At 38.0% G+C, this 15,960-nt stretch overlaps 1 protein-coding gene and 2 long non-coding RNA genes across 3 annotated transcripts; 2 read left to right on the plus strand and 1 right to left on the minus strand.

Moving 5' to 3' along the window:
• Positions 1-1,004: 1,004 nt before the first annotated feature.
• Positions 1,005-4,233, minus strand: LOC131328285 (protein FAR1-RELATED SEQUENCE 5-like). The gene is made up of 6 exons (XM_058361250.1): positions 4,094-4,233; positions 1,885-3,621; positions 1,467-1,776; positions 1,306-1,365; positions 1,123-1,224; positions 1,005-1,019 (listed from the first exon to the last, which is right to left on the minus strand). Exons 1-6 carry the CDS (start codon positions 4,231-4,233, stop codon positions 1,005-1,007), a joined length of 2,364 nt encoding a protein of 787 aa, XP_058217233.1.
• A 1,433-nt stretch (positions 4,234-5,666) lies between these two features.
• Positions 5,667-8,047, plus strand: LOC131331067 (uncharacterized). Its single transcript, XR_009201306.1, has 2 exons — positions 5,667-5,837; positions 7,361-8,047. It is a non-coding gene; the product is annotated as an uncharacterized LOC131331067 (long non-coding RNA).
• Positions 8,048-12,096: 4,049 nt separating this feature from the next.
• LOC131331069 (uncharacterized) lies at positions 12,097-13,426 on the plus strand. The gene is made up of 3 exons (XR_009201307.1): positions 12,097-12,167; positions 12,199-12,504; positions 12,948-13,426. It is a non-coding gene; the product is annotated as an uncharacterized LOC131331069 (long non-coding RNA).
• Positions 13,427-15,960: the final 2,534 nt, after the last annotated feature.

Genomic DNA, 15,960 nt, shown 5'->3' on the forward strand with positions numbered 1-15,960 from the left:
TTTGCAACCAACTTTGCTAGCAACACACGTGTGGGTGTGTGTTTAGGGAGAAATTTTTCGGTGTTGGGTGGGTATATTTCATGTGGTGCCCGCTCGGTACATCCGGACAGTCCAATACATTTTTGGATGGCTCCGATTGAAACCCTCTCTCTTCTCTCACCCTGCTACTCTCTCTCTCTCTCTCTCCAAATCCGAGCTGTCCAAAACCGCAAAGGATGGTCCGGATGTGCCGAGCGGGCACCACATGGGATATACCCACCTAGCACTAAAAAATTTCTCTTGTTTGGGTATGCAAATGGATGTGGTACTAGAATTATTGTTACTAGTAAAATTCAATGGATCCGGGGATCCAGCAGCTAGGCAGAACTGCTAGAACTACAGGGCACCAAAACTACGTCGTTTTGATGTCAAATGGGAATGCCACTAAAGCCATCAAAACTACGTCGTTTTGAGACAAGGAAATAAACCAACTGGATACCTCAATGCAGCTGCAGTATAGGAATTATAGGGCACCAAAACGACGTCGTTTTGGTGCCAAATGGGGATATTACGCACTTAAAACTATGTCATTTTGCAGTTTGCACAAAAAAAATTGGACAATAATTCCCCATTAAAGATTATAGACGTTAAAATAAGGCCACTTAAGAAGCAACATCCAAAGTCCTCCCTATCAAATTATCAACTAGAAAAATAAAGTGAAGAACTTATGCATATTTAAATTAAAACCATTATTCACAACGCCAAAATCTAAAATCAAAAACCATAACACCGAAGTCTCAAACCACCAAAACGGCATCACCATCCTCCATAACCTTAATAGAATGTGTTAATTAAACAATAAATATCTCACCAAAAAGAGAGTCATTGATATCTAAAATTTAACCCCTCATTATCCTTACATTACACTTCAATTTTTTGCGGGGTATCCCGAATAAGCCAATATTTTCATAAAAGAAGCATCATGCAAGATTGAGTCGCCAGCCCATGAAGAGTAACTTGTTGCATCAAATGGCTATCTCCTGAGGAAAAAAAATTACAAAGGATAAGTTAAAAGCAAATAAGATGAATGCCGTTAGTTTTCCATTTTAATTTCCGGAATTGATAGTAACAATGTAAACACACCTTCAAAGTTTGTGGATTACATGACGCTTGTGAAGATGATGGAATTGATTGACCACTATCTTCATAACTTATCATTTGTGGAACATATGGGATTCCAACATCCTGAAACAAAAAAATGTATTCACAAGTAAATGCAACATATCATATCACGTTATAACTTAAGCACAAATAAAAATAACTAACCGATGGTTGCTTCAAAACCGAACCATGCACAATTTTAGTAGTGGCAACATGATCAACATGCTATGGAAATTGTAAAATAGTTAGAAGTGCAACGCATAAAGTTAAAAAAAAAAAAAAAAAGTCTACACATTTATAATAAACTAGTTGCGTAGGATTTATACCTCACTAAGCTGTGTCGTAGAGTGTGAAACAACTTTCTTCCTCTTTCTAGACTTGAGCTCATGCCAAGGTTTCAATCTTCTCGTACCCTTAATTTGAATGCCGTTTTTCTTCTTCAAACCTTTGACTCGTGCGAATTGAGGATCAACCTCCAATTCTTTCTCCACTTCAATGGGGGCTCCCTCTCCCGCTCCAAGAAGCGTATCGGCAACTTTTGCACACATGTATTCCAACGTCTCTTCCACAAATTCATATGTTTCTTCAAGTTCACATGACTGAGTAGCTAACTTTACCATCTTTGGACAAATAATCCTAAAACAAGCTGCTTTTAGTAATTTAGGATTATTCTCATCCACTCTACTTTTGCCCTTCTCCAATTCACACTCCTTTGCATTTAATCATCATCGCCCTAATACATACCTTTCAGGAATTTCCATAACACTCATTCGATCAAGCCCCTTAATTGCATGGCTACATAAAATTCTGAAACTTTCAAATTTTCGACATGTACAACAAACATCTCGACAAATAGTTTCGTCAGTCTCATCTATTTCAACATTACCCTTCACCACATACTCCACATTCTGTCCACGCATGGTAATCACACAACTAAATTGTCCTTCCAACTCATGACATTGCTTCACCTTACAACGAAGTGAGGTGTCAAGCTCATCATGGAACAAGTCAAACAGAGGAGGGGAGTACAATTGTGCAACTTGAATTAACATAGGAGATTTTTTCAGCAACAATCTCTGCAACTTTTCTCTAGAATTGTATATGGCTTTAGATTCCTCATACCTCTTCTCCACAACAATTATGTCAAATTGAGTCAAGAATTGAACAATGTTGAGATCCGATTTTAAACACCTCTTTAGTTTTGCATTAAGGCTCTCACTAAGTTGGGTGCTCCACATTCCCGCAATGTATGACCATTTCATGTATACATGCGCCCATTTCTCTCTAATTTCCCAAGTTTTAGCCATCCAAGAATTATCTTGTAAATTGTATTTCTTAATCAAAGTATGCCAAGCTTTCTCTAACTCATTTATCTCCTCATACCCAAAAATGCAAGCATTGAGCTCTTTACCAAAGTTTGAATCAGCATGTAACAAGTAACCCAAATGCTTCAAAGCATTTTGATTAAGGTGAAACGTACACAATCCATGACTTACATCGGGCATGACATTGGAAATTGCCTTAGCCATTGCGGCATCTTGGTCTGTGAAAATGGTAGTAGGCTTTTTTCCGGACATAGCATGCAAAAAGGTCTTAAATAACCACTCAAAGGAATCTGCCGTTTCATCATATAATAGTGCCGCACCAAAAATTGTTGTCATTCTGAAATGGTTAAAGCCAGTGAAAAGAGCAAAGGGTCGGCACTCTTTGTTTGTGCGAAATGTTGTGTCAAAGGATACAGCATCTCCGAAAAGCCCATAATCTGTAATCATCTCATGGTCAGCCCAAAAAATATTGGTTATCTTCTCATCAACATCCAATTGAACCGCATAGTAGAAATATGGATTTTGAGCAGATTGATTACGAAAATATCCCAACAAAGCCCCCGATTCACCATACTTTAAGCTCCTTTGTCTTCTCGAACGCAAATAATTTTTTTGGTCCTCCCGCGTGAACCCTAAGCATTCCTTCCCCCCTGCTTGGGCACTTAAGAGATCGTGCGATGCCTTAAGCGATAAACCAATATCAGCAGCTATATCAATATTTATAGCCTGAGCCTCGCTTACCATTCTGTGGGATTTCAGCAAATGGGAATGTTCGAGAATATGTAAAAGATGGTTGTGGTTTTCTTCAAAACTTTTCACAACCCATTTCGAAGTTCCTCGGTCCAATGATACAAACAGGGATGCAAGACAATTAGTTCTGGTGTCTTTGTGAGGTCGTTCTACAACTAAGTTCCGTTTATCTTTTGCCTTTTGTCCTTCCTTATTACATGCAAATTTTCGACTAATCATAACACCATCTCGCTTGCTTAAATTACTGTAACATATTTTAACACTGAAACCGGTAATCCTTGCATATTCATTGTAAAACTCAAACGCCGCTTTCACCGATTCAAACTCCATCTTAAGACATGGAAGGTACTTTTTGATCAATTCCTCACTTTCTTTGACATTCTCCTCAAGCCCATCATCCTCCATTCTAACATCCAGAATATATAATATATTTATCAAAAGTAGCACTAACATGATAAATAAATAACAAATTGAATGAATTAAAAAGTCAGTAATGATTCAAAGAGTTCTAAGTTGAGTGGAAACAAGTTAAATACTTTTTCTCAAACCATTTAAGAAGTCATTGTCACATTTTCCCAATAGAACACAATATCTTAGTAATAATCATTCATCCAAGTTCTGACAGCTTGAAATACTTAAATGCAAAACACGAAATCTTTGATTATATTGTCTAATGGCACAAAAGAACAGAAAGATTGAAATAAAAATCTATGAAACCGAAGCACACTTATCACTCGGCTCTGTTTAAAACAACAAAACAATGTTTTTGTTCTGCTCTGTTTAGAACTCCTGTTACATGTTCTTGGTCAATAAAACAATCGTTTTTCTTTTTCAAAGAACAACAATATTCTACAGCCAAATAGAGATGGATGCAATACCTGGTGGGAGATGATGATTTCGACAATTCCGAAGGCGGATGATCGGCGAGACCTAGAGGGGATAGAGGAGATGATGATTCCGGCGATTCCGATGGTGGATGATCAACGAGATCTACAGGGGATGGAGGAAGATGAGCCATGGATGTACCTTCAAAGTTCATCTCAACTTGTGAAGCCCTCAGCCCTAATCGTTTGAATCGTTTCGTCGTTTGAGCGCGAATGAGCGGAATAAGGGTTTTGTTTATTTCCTTGGTTCAAAACGACGTAGTTTTGATGGCTTTAGTGGCATTCCCATTTGGCACCAAAACGACGTCGTTTTGGTGCCCTGCAGTTCCTGCAGTTCTGCCCAGCTGCTAGATCCCCGGATCCAAATTGAATTACCCTCTTGAGTAAGTGGTTGGCTTTCGGAACACCATCAAGAAAAAGGACTTCCGATCGATCGCTTAGAGCATTTCCAACTCATCTCTAAAACTCCAAAATGGAAAATGGATACGACGTATTGATGGAAAATTTTGTGATTTATTCTCAATTTTTGTTAATTTTTTGTACTGAATTTAGGAGGAAGTACTATATTAGAAAGTCGAAGGATAAGTAGAGGATGAAGGAGGGGAAAGCATAAAAAAGAAAAGAAAAAAGAAGTCGGTTAGGGAGTCGTATTAGAATAGAATTGTTTTCCGAAGGAAAAAAAAAAGAGTAGTACAGTAGAATAAGGAGTTTTTAAATATTCATCCTTAGACCTTATCTCATGTAAGTATTCATCCCGGTCATTTTGAATGATTATGTTTTCATCCTTTCAAATGGTGAATTACCTATCTTATCATTTTTAATAAAATATTCATATGTATGTGTATATTGTCTTCTTAAATTAGTGAAATTCAACCATTTCCTAATTTAATGAGATTCAACCATTTCAATAGTTCCTAAATTAATGGGATTCATTGTTATCTATAATTAAGGACTTTTTAAAATATTTGGGCAGGATGAAAATATATATATATTTGCATGTAAGGGTACTTTTGAGATTAAAAAATAGTGAGGATGAAAACATAAATGCCAAAATTGGGCAGAATGAAAATCTACGAGGGGTGGGTTCTGAGGATGATTCTTTAAGTCTCCCGACTCATAATGCATTCTTTGCACAAAAAATCCATTTTGAAGTTGACTTATTCGCTCAACCAATCATTTGATCCGTAGATATGTCTTGCCAATAGCCAAAGCGGCCGTGCAACTTCAGGAGGCATTGTAACGATTGAACTCATATGACTCAGTAAGAGCTCTGTCAACTGAACTTGCCTTGTACAAGACGGGCGGAATACGAAGCGTGCGACTGGGACTAACAACTACCCTAGATAAAATTGATAGATTAACTAAGGGAGGTAGTCAGAGCATCTAATCTAAATTGTTAAAAAGATTCCCAGGAGACATTGAAATCCAATGAGAAAACAAGTATGGCGTAACCTATGCAATCTTGCTTCCCCCATCTCAATCATGCCAGTACGCCATTGACTTCGTTTCTTTAGTAAAACTTTGTAAGTACAACACTAATACTTTACTTCAAAAGATAGTTTGATCCAAACAGAGCCTATAAACACGACTTGGTGGCTCCGGCCAATATCAACAATTCATCCACGGCAGTCTACGCATCTCTCTCCTCTCCTCTCCTCCCCGCGAAGGCGAAAAGGAAACGGCCAAGTGAAGCGGCGTTGGCGGCGGCCATCTCCTCCTTCTTCCTCGTTCGTAAAAAGTAAGAGTGTTATATAGTTTCTTGGCAGTTATGTGAAACATATATACGGGCATAGTTGGGAGTCAAATTTGTTTTTAGATCTTGAATTCTAAATTGTAGTCAGGGCCGGCTTTGACATTTTTGAAGACAAACTTCGAAATGGGCCCTTAATAAAGCTCAAGCATTGAGTACCTCTTGAATCTCTAATTTCTTCATTGTCTTGATCTCTAATATTTCTTCTCCTCTACTTGAGTCTCTATTCATCTCCATTTTTTTTATGTGCTCTTCACGTTTCTTTCTTGTTTGTCAAAAAAATAAAAAGATGAGGGTTTGTAAACCACGTTCTGTTAAGGAATCGGAAAGGATGCATCAAACACATTGATGCACCCACCACGTCTGATCATTTTTCAAGGGCCCATGAGTCTTGGATAGTTTGCCCGTCTCCGTATTACTTTTTTGATTTCCCCCTCTGATTTAATATGTGAAGTTAGGCCGGTGGCCCTTAAGCTTTTTTGAAAATAGGAAGATCGGCGAACTACCCAAGACTGATAGCCCTGGAAAAATGGGTTGTTTGGGTTTTAAAAGGGAGCCCTTAGTGATGTTATCCAAAAATAAGAAAATTAGACTTATTTGTTGGGTACTAAAAGTAATTAAGGGCCTTAGTTTTCACACATTTTTTGGGGGCTTAAAGCGACGACATTTTGGGCCGTAGCCCAGGCCCGGCCCTAATCGTAGTTTATAGATAATGTGACAAAGAAGTTTCTTCAAGTTAAATGTGCTTCGTAATCATGATATCTAACTATAGACGTATGTATAAGTCACGGATGAAATAGGGACGGAACTAGCCGGACTACACAGAAGCCGTTTCCTTTGGTTTTTTAGATCCTCAATACTAAGTCATAGTTTACAGGTTTTGATGTTATAATGAAAATCTGTAAAAAATATACTCCTATGAGATTAGAATTCTAGGTTCTTCCAGTCATGTTCAATTATATGTGCATTGATGTATATTGCACAATGGGTTGCCCAAATATGCTCTGGAATATGCCTACACGACTTTAATTTCTGGTTTTGCCGATTCTTCAACTCTTTCCGAGCTGACTTTGATGATCGAAACTGCTTATTTGTTAGAGGTCGTTGAAAGTGAAACCTTCAAACCTTGTCAAAACTTATATTGATCGAATATCAATCAACATACGATCTATACCCAATTATCTTGACATAAACAAGTTTGATCCAATGTGACAAAGAAGTTTCTTTAAGATAAACGTGGTCTGGAATCATCATACCTACTGTAATTAACAAGAATTAGACATGATGTTACAAATGCCTTGACAAAATCAACAATGTTACGTACATTTCTATCGACCACACTTCTCTCACCTATGTGTCGGTCTCACACATTTACTTGTGAAGTCGGCCCCACACATATGTGGGAGAGATGTGGTCGCGCGGTAGGAATGTACGTAAACTACTTCTTGATGGTCTAGTCCCTTCCGGTATCCTCTTGGTTCGAAACCTAATCTTCTCTATCTTCTCTCTAGATCTACAGTTGATGATGGTAACGATGGAGTACAAGGGGATTTCCGACCTCGTTCGGGAAGCAAGTATGGCTTTCATTTCGACAACATTTGGTGTTATAGTCTCTCTTGGGCTTCTAGAGAGAGTGGATAATTCTAACTATGATTGGATAATTCTTACCCTTTACCTATTTCCGATCATCTTCTTTTTTCTTAGGGCCATTTGGTCCTTTGTAATTTTTTTCATGAAGCTCAACGACAGGAGGATTAAAAACCAAACCCTATATATGGATCATTCAAGGGTACCCTAGCTCCTTCTCCAAAAGAAGAAGAAAAAAAAAACACTAAGGGATCGATACCGTAGCTCGAAACCCTAGTCTTGGTTCGTGACAATGTTGTAAATTTCTTGATCACTTGCTTGTGTTATTTACCGTGGACCAATGTTACGTGCATAGGTATTGGTGCCTGTATTCGAAAACACAGATGTTTCTAGAATCATGTGATGCACATATAACTCTCATCATTTTGTGGACTCCAAGTGCATATATTGGACGATTCATGGGTAACATTTGTTCCGATTCATGCACCAATGCCTATGTACACAATCTTTCTTATATTAAGTACTATTAGGATGGTTGTCCCAAATTCAAAATGTATTCCATCGAGTGATTAAATTACACAAGCGTTTATCAAAATTAAGAATCTTGATCATGTGGTATTTATATCTTGATCTAGGATTTTGCTGCCTAGTTTGAGTTTCTTTCTTGCTTTTTTGTTTCGTAACGTTCATGCAGAACTCAAGATTCAAATTTTGAAAGAAACTTAAAAGATTGGATCTAATCATTTACACATATTCAATTAGGCTGATTTTTTGCAGGAGCACTCGAAAAAATATTTTAAAAATAATGACAGTTTGAATTCTTTGCGTGGGACCCACATGCCGCTGTATATTTTTCTTTCGGTACCCCTATCATGAACAGTTCGGATGTTGTATTGTCGTATGGTTTACTTTTGGAGTAGTATATTCTATTCGGATGTCCGGGCTAGCATACGTGCACGCACCTCGACTAATTCTAAAGTCCTAAAGTTAACGACCGAATAAATCCTCTAATGGCCCCAAGATTTGAAATATTTGGCTTTTGTAGAATTCGAATGTGTGAACTCATGGATAACAAACATTTATTGATTTCTCATGCTCACTTTGAATTTTATTCTATATTTGGTTTTCCCCAGTTATTGGAGTTGTTCACTACTGGCCCGTTTTGGGAGTGTTTGGGCTTCGTCCAAACAATTTTTTTTTTCTCTCTCTTTTCATCCAATCCTTGGATGGATTCTCCTTCCCTATCTTGATGTACCTTTTGTCAAAATTTCTGAATAAATTTTTTTACCTCCGTCGACCTCAACAGGGCCAAATTATGGGAAACCAAAATCTCAGTTGAAACATTAATTCCTCTCATTCTAGCTAGCCTTTTGAATTTAAAAGGAAAAAAAAAGTAATAAAATCTTCAAATAATAATGAAGATAGATTCATCTCATTATGATCTCACCTACTTCGATTTTAGAAAGAGAATGAAGGTGATATTGTCATTAAAGAAAGTACTACATATGTACATCTACAACAAGAATAAAAAAAATTGTGCTTTCCATTAATAACATCAATAAATGTGTAGATATATTTAATTTTTTTGATTGGCAGATGTGTAGGTATATTTATTGCATCGGTGCACCCAAGGCATTTGTTAACCGGACCATTGTTTAAATAAGATTGCCCAACAAAGTGATAGCTAGCTAGCTAGTTTGTGGGATGACCAAACTTCGACACACTCTTTTTTTGATAGGCTTGACACACTCTTTTTCTTTTTTTTGTAAATAATGAATGTTTTGTTTTTTGGGTAAAGAGATATTTTATTACCAAAAAAGAGACAAGAATACAAGAAACAAAAGGCATAACCCGGAAAAACCAGCAACCTACTGGAAAACTAGACAGGAACACCAAACTAAAAAAACAAGAGCCTAACTACAATTAGTTACAAAATATGTTCTGAGATGTTCCAAGCTATACACAAAGCTCTATTAATAGTGCTACGACCATAATTCCGCCAAGAAGATGCTCTATCCCTCACATCCTTGACAATAATATCATAGATGGCATCTGAAGTGTACTGCTTGTTGCCAAAAACAATGTCATTCCGCACCTTCCAACTGTAGTACACTGTACCCGCCATGGCTAACTTGTAGAGGGCAGAGAAAAGACATTTCTTCTTGAGGTGCTGAATAACCCAACCTATTTCTTTCCCCCATTTTGTTGGACTTCTAGAAATGCTAAACATATGAAGAACTTTACCCCAAATGCATGCTGAGAAAGAACAATAAAAAAAATATGCTTATGGGACTCATGCACATTAGAACATAGGACACATAGGGGATCCACCATCGTTCCCCAAGAGAGAAGTCTATCCTTTGTCGAAAGACGCCCCCAACAAACTAGCCACATAATTAAACTAGAAAGAGTTTACAATCCGGAGGTATACAACCCCTATCAAATCCGTATAAAGTAGAGATTAGCAATACAATTAGGAATATAAGAGTAGATATATAAATCTCTCACCGCAATCTGTGCGTCATTTATCAACGCATCCGTCCAATGATTTGCTTGATGATAGATATACTTTATCGACAATGCTTCAAAGCTCCTCTGTTAGTGACCTGCAATCAAGTAAGATGTTAGCAAGTGGGTGGTTTGTCATTTGATGGTCATTCATGAGTTGGAGAACTCCTAAAGCATCAGTCTCCATTTCCAATTTCCTCACACCCTCTGCTTAATTTTGCAAGCACAAGCCCGGCCATCACGCAAAGCCAAAACTTCCGCCATCAAAGCTTGAATTTGCGGTTATGGTGCCGTGAAAACCCCCTGGCCCTAACCATCCACCATGGTGATCACGTAGAAGACCACTAGTATCTGTCGTACCCAATGATGGGTTAAAAGCTCCATCTGTATTCAGTTTTAACATAAGAGAGGTGTTAGGGACACATCGGGTGTGGCACACCTCAGTCACACCCGATGTGCCGCTAGCATTTTTGTTAACATAATTCTCCTTTAGAGGTACCCAACCCAGAAGAACATCATTTTTGTGGGTTTTTTTATCCGTCAAAACGCCCCTCGGGCTCCCATAGGTCGTTGTTGCACCAAAAAGTACCATTCCAAAGCAACTGAGGTAGGGTCTGGCCAATTCGAGTTGGAGTGGGAATCAAAGAGCAGTTGGAGTGAAAGCGGGGACTGTGCTTTGCAGCATGTGTTGTGCACCGTCTGGACCATCCGTCTCGGTAATTAATGGTCCGGATTAAAATGAAACTTTTCTTCGGAAAAGTTTTTTAAAATCTGGACCATTCATAACAATTTTGGAAGGTTGAAATCGTACAGTACCGTGCTGTGCACTAGGTGTGCAGCACGCCCCCCCTCCCCGGTGGAGTTGGAATCAAAGATTTTTACACTTTCCTTTTATAGTCAAATGGACTTCTCTTTTTGTTCGTATAAATTCTTGTGAAATTACATGAATACCCTTTTTTGTAATTACGAGATAGTATGATAGATCAACTACTCCAAATCCCCAAGAAGCATGGCCCCGTTCTAGATTATCAAATAAGTACTTAAAAAATAAGGACATATTTTCAAATTTAAAAATAATAAGCTTACGAAAATAATTTTTTAATTTTTTTTATAGGGTTTGATAGATCTTATCGAAATTTATTAAACAAGATCTATATTACATATTTTTTGATTTTAATAAGCCTATTATTTTTAAAATTAAAAATAATAAATAAGTACTTATTTTTTGAAAGGAGAAAACAAAACACTAAATAAGTACTTTTTTTTGTAACTTCTACAAAATCCCAAGAGAATCCGATAATCGAATTCCAAAATCCATATAATATACCGCAGCTCCATAACTGGCGTAAGCACATGCGCAATTTCGCTGTTTATCCACGTCATGCCAACTTTCCTGCCTCATTGACTTCAATTTTCTCCCGTAGAATATATATATTTTTATAACCGGAATTTTGGGGCAATTTACGCGGATTTTAATTAATTTTGAAATCCTGAAGGTAACGATCGGGCATAACCTTCAATGGCCTCTACGGTTTGGGATGGGCTGGCGTCCGTGAGATTCAAACGTGCAACCTTATGATTAATCATTTATTCCTTTCTCATGTCAACGACTCACCCCTTAGGGCAACCCGGGGACCTTGTAGTGAGTAAGTCGCTACAGGGCTGTAGTGATCATCCGGAGTTTGGACAGTCCGTTTTTCCAACTAGCGGACATTAGCGGTTGATATGGCCAGGTGGTCTCAGTTTTCCAATTTATCAGGGGTGAATTCTCCCAATTGTAGGGTCATGTTATATATTTTTTAAATCTAAAAAACTCATCTCCAAAAAAACAACCAAACGCAACGAAGTGTCTAAGAAATTACTCCATGATGCTGAAATGCGAACTATACTTGATCATGTTTACCTGCAAAAAAACGCTATAATTAACAATCATTAAGTTACGACATCTATTTTAAGGTAAATATATCTAAATCAAGGATCGATCCTCCATGGGTATTTGTTTTATTCTAAGGTTTTAGGTTCGATTCTCTTTGCACGCAACTCTTGGGGTCGTCTCATCGTCACGCATAAGTTTGTGAAACTGTTAGGGGAGGGGTTGTAGGAATCAGTCCGAAGTATGCGTAAGCTGACCCGAGACACCTTACATTACTAAAGGGAGAGGGAGGTTATAAACTCACATCGATCCGGTTGAGTGACATTAGCGGTTGATATGGGCAGGTCAAGGTGGTCTCTATTTGCTGATTAAAAAAAAAAGGTGGTCTCTATTTCGAGATAAATATATTTAAATCCAGTATCGATCCGGTTTTCTTTCAATAGCATATGTGCTCCTCCTCGATCGTGTTATATCATATACTTTGACCAACCACTGATAATTGAACCGTTACACAAAAACGACTTCTCAGATAACCGAAGGTCCCAAAACCAAACACAGTTCCCAGATACAATCTACAAGAGCAGCCGGCGGATGCAAAGAAGAAGGCCGAAAATACAGCGCCGATCGAGGGACATTGACGCCTGCCGGCCATCTGATCTCCGTTGTTCTTTCTCGTTTTTCTAACATGTAAGAATCTTGTTACATGGCCGGTGTACCTGTGAATCACTAGATCTCTGCGCTATTTCACTTCTTTCCCCCCTCTTTTTTTGGTAATTAACGGCTTGTTTGGATTGTGAGAAAGGTAGATATAAGGAAGGGGAAAAGTCAATTAAAATATTTTTTTTTGTTTTTTTTTTTTTTTCATTTATCACTAAAATGATCAATTCAAATGAGATATTTCACAAGAGACCATAACTTTTTTCTTTCTTTTCTCATGAAAACCCTCCATCCAAATCATAACCTCGAGGGACTTTGTTTTTAAGCTTCCAATTTCTTGTTCTATTTCTCTCAGTTTTGTACATGTTTCGATATTCGGTTCAAAACTTTCAGCTCTGATCTCATCCTCATCTCTCTCTTCTCTCTCTCTCTCTCTCTCTCTCTCTCTCTCTCTCTCTCTCTCTTACATCTAGCGAAGCAATGGAGAACAAGGGGGGGATCCTAGACTTCTCTCTTGTAAAGTCGTCTAGCGAAGCAATGGAGAACAAGGGGATTCTGGACTTCTTTCGCGATGCAGTGGAGGTTTTCACGTCTGCAAGATTGACGGCCAGATTCTCTTTTGGGCTGATGGAGAGAGAGGCTCATTCTGATCACTATGATGAGCTTGTCTTCGGCTTTGAGATTGGACTTGTCATTGATCCATCGTCTGAACCTCTCATGTGGATGTGGTCATTATAACAGTAGAATGAAACAGGTTATGGTCTTCTTCTTCTTCTTCTTTTTTTTTTTTTTTTTTTGAGTTGTTTATTTTGAAGGAATTGATGTGTAGAACATTTAGTGAAAATTAAATCAAGTTAATTAACTGGACTCAACAAGTCATATTGATCTTGACTCTCGAGAAAGGAGGACGGTTAGGATTTGTCAATGTACATTTTCGTTCTTTTCTCTTGACTCTTGACACAAATTTGATGCAATTAGATACTTTCTGCTATCTAATCACCTTTAATTTTTTCGCATGGACGACTTACGAATTGAAATTTCACAAATACTTTCGATCATGATAATGTGACCATCCGTGTCTTATTTATCTCCTCGTGTATAAAGATCACATGAGATTATTGCGTGAGGATTGGACCATCTTATTTTCTCTTCGGGGCCAGTTTGTACAGTAAGTTTGTTCATGAAAATCAGCCATGGAAGGATAGAAGGCTTGAAAGAGAAATCCTATAGATTAAATTTCTTGGCTTGTGGAATTAATCAAAGGGATCGTTAGGTCCAAAATCAGAGTCTTGGCTTGTGCGATTGTTGTAAACTTCTTAACCACTTGCGGGTGTTATTCATTATCAGAGAGGAAATTTGTTGAGGTTGCTGGAGTGCGTTTTTTAAGCTGCGAATAATTCAAATTGATGAATATTGCGTTTGACTAGTGTTTTTTACTAACTAAAATAAGTACTTATTTTTAAAATTAAAGGTAACGTATTGTGAGAGAATGATATGTCTGACAAAACGGAAAGTAAATACTTAAAAATAGAAACCTTAGCAGAACGGGCCTAAGCTCCCGGCATGTCACTTTCTTTCGCCTTCTGCATTTTGTTTCCGAAAAATCAACACGCTCTTTTCTCTTGGATGGAAAAGGTGTATGTTGTGTGACAATAATGGAATACGTGTACATCTCTTGACATTTTTCTTTGAAAATTTTAATTGCTTTTCTTTTCTTTTCTTTTCTTTTTTAAAATACATGATCTTGGAGAAGTTTTTGGGTGCTGGGCAGTACAACACACGTGATACCCCGTCAGCGATCCCTTCTCTCCCCTCACCAGACCACTCTCTCGATCTCCCTCCTCTTTTTCTCTTTCTAAAATCCGGACCGTCCAAACGTGTCTGCTGGAATTGCCGACGGGTACCCACTTGGCACCAAAAAAATTCTCGAGAAACAGGGAGACAAATATAGTGGAGCGAAAAGAGGAGATGGCTAGGGAGGAGGGAGAGAATTGACGTAAAGGATTACACACACGTATAAGTGGAACCCCCGTGTAATGCACGTGATGTGATGCTTGTAGGAGGCAGAGATGGAAGCAGGTTGAGCAGTTTAAGAAAATTTTGTGGGGTCAAAATAGTAAAATTTGATTATAACTATCAAAATTTCATGCATGTGAGAAATCAAAATGAGAAGAGTCAAGTGAGACTGAGCTTTGAATCTCTAAATTTCTTTGTTACAAACTGTTGAGTTTTCGAATTCTGAAGAGTTCCATAAGAGGTATACGGAAAAACTTTTTATGAGTAGGCTCGGGATTCGGTGGAGTCAATGAAAACAAAACATGAAAGTGTTCGAAAAAGTGTAATGGACGGTCCGATTTCACTTGTACCGTCCAAGTGAATCCAGACCGTCCATTACACTTTCATGGACCCTAAATTTAATAGGCTCATGCTTTCGAAGTAAACCAAGACATTCAACGAGGCCAAACTCTAATATCATGGTAGCAAGGAATTACTCTTGGCCGCGAAGATTATTCATGGCCGCAAAAGAATTACTCCTAGTCGCGAAGAATTACTCATGGCCGCAAAGAATTACTCCTAGCCGCGAAGAATTACTCTTGGCCGCAAAGAATTACTTGCGGTCATGAGTAATTCTTTGCCGCCAAGAGCAATTCTTTGGGGTCAGAAGTATTCTTGTTTGCTTTTCATAAGGTTGTACACTTGTCCGATTCCCATGAAGGCGAAACCTTCCAAATTAACCTTGGTTATTGCAAGAGTTGTCCAATCGCTAACCCCCGAAATTAATCGAAATGCATGCAACGTGATCCAGACATCCAGTTATAATAACAAAACAAAAAAAATCGCATACACCACTTGGTTTATATAATCATGATAGTTGCTCTAGGAGACGTAAATCTCTAGCTCGCACGCAACCTGGTTCAAACATCCAGTTATAATAACCAAAAAAAATTGCATACACAAACTTTGGTTCAAGAGCATGTCCAGCCTCAATCTTGGTTCTCTTTTGAATTAATGGAAGCACAATTCAGTCGGTTAGTTGATCCTTGGTTGGGTCGATTTCTTTTGATTCTATTGCAATCAGTCAGTTTGCCCATCTGCATTTCGTCATAAGCTACTAGTGTCTTTTTCACTCATACAGTTCATAATGGAAGGTTTTAATTAACTGCTTTAAAAAAAAAATTCAAAATCAGAATACACTGAAAATATTTTTTTGTGATTCTACTTTCCTTTTTTTATTTTTCTCACTTTCCCTTCTCTCTTCTCTTGCTGACTAAGCCCTAACCCTGGTATGGAAACCCCAATCCTCCATGATCAGCACCTCTCCAAATAACAAATCCTTCCATATTTTGTTTTCCTAAATCGGAACCCAAGCCTCCTTGTAATGATCACTACTTTGGCCAACGGACTTGTAGTCTAATGACACTTTCTTGCCTCTTTCACATAGAAGGTGAGGGTTCGATTCTCACCAAGAGCACGAGTGCTTATTGT

This window comes from Rhododendron vialii, chromosome 6a (assembly GCF_030253575.1).
Source record: "Rhododendron vialii isolate Sample 1 chromosome 6a, ASM3025357v1".
NCBI classification, from domain to species: Eukaryota; Viridiplantae; Streptophyta; class Magnoliopsida; order Ericales; family Ericaceae; genus Rhododendron; species Rhododendron vialii.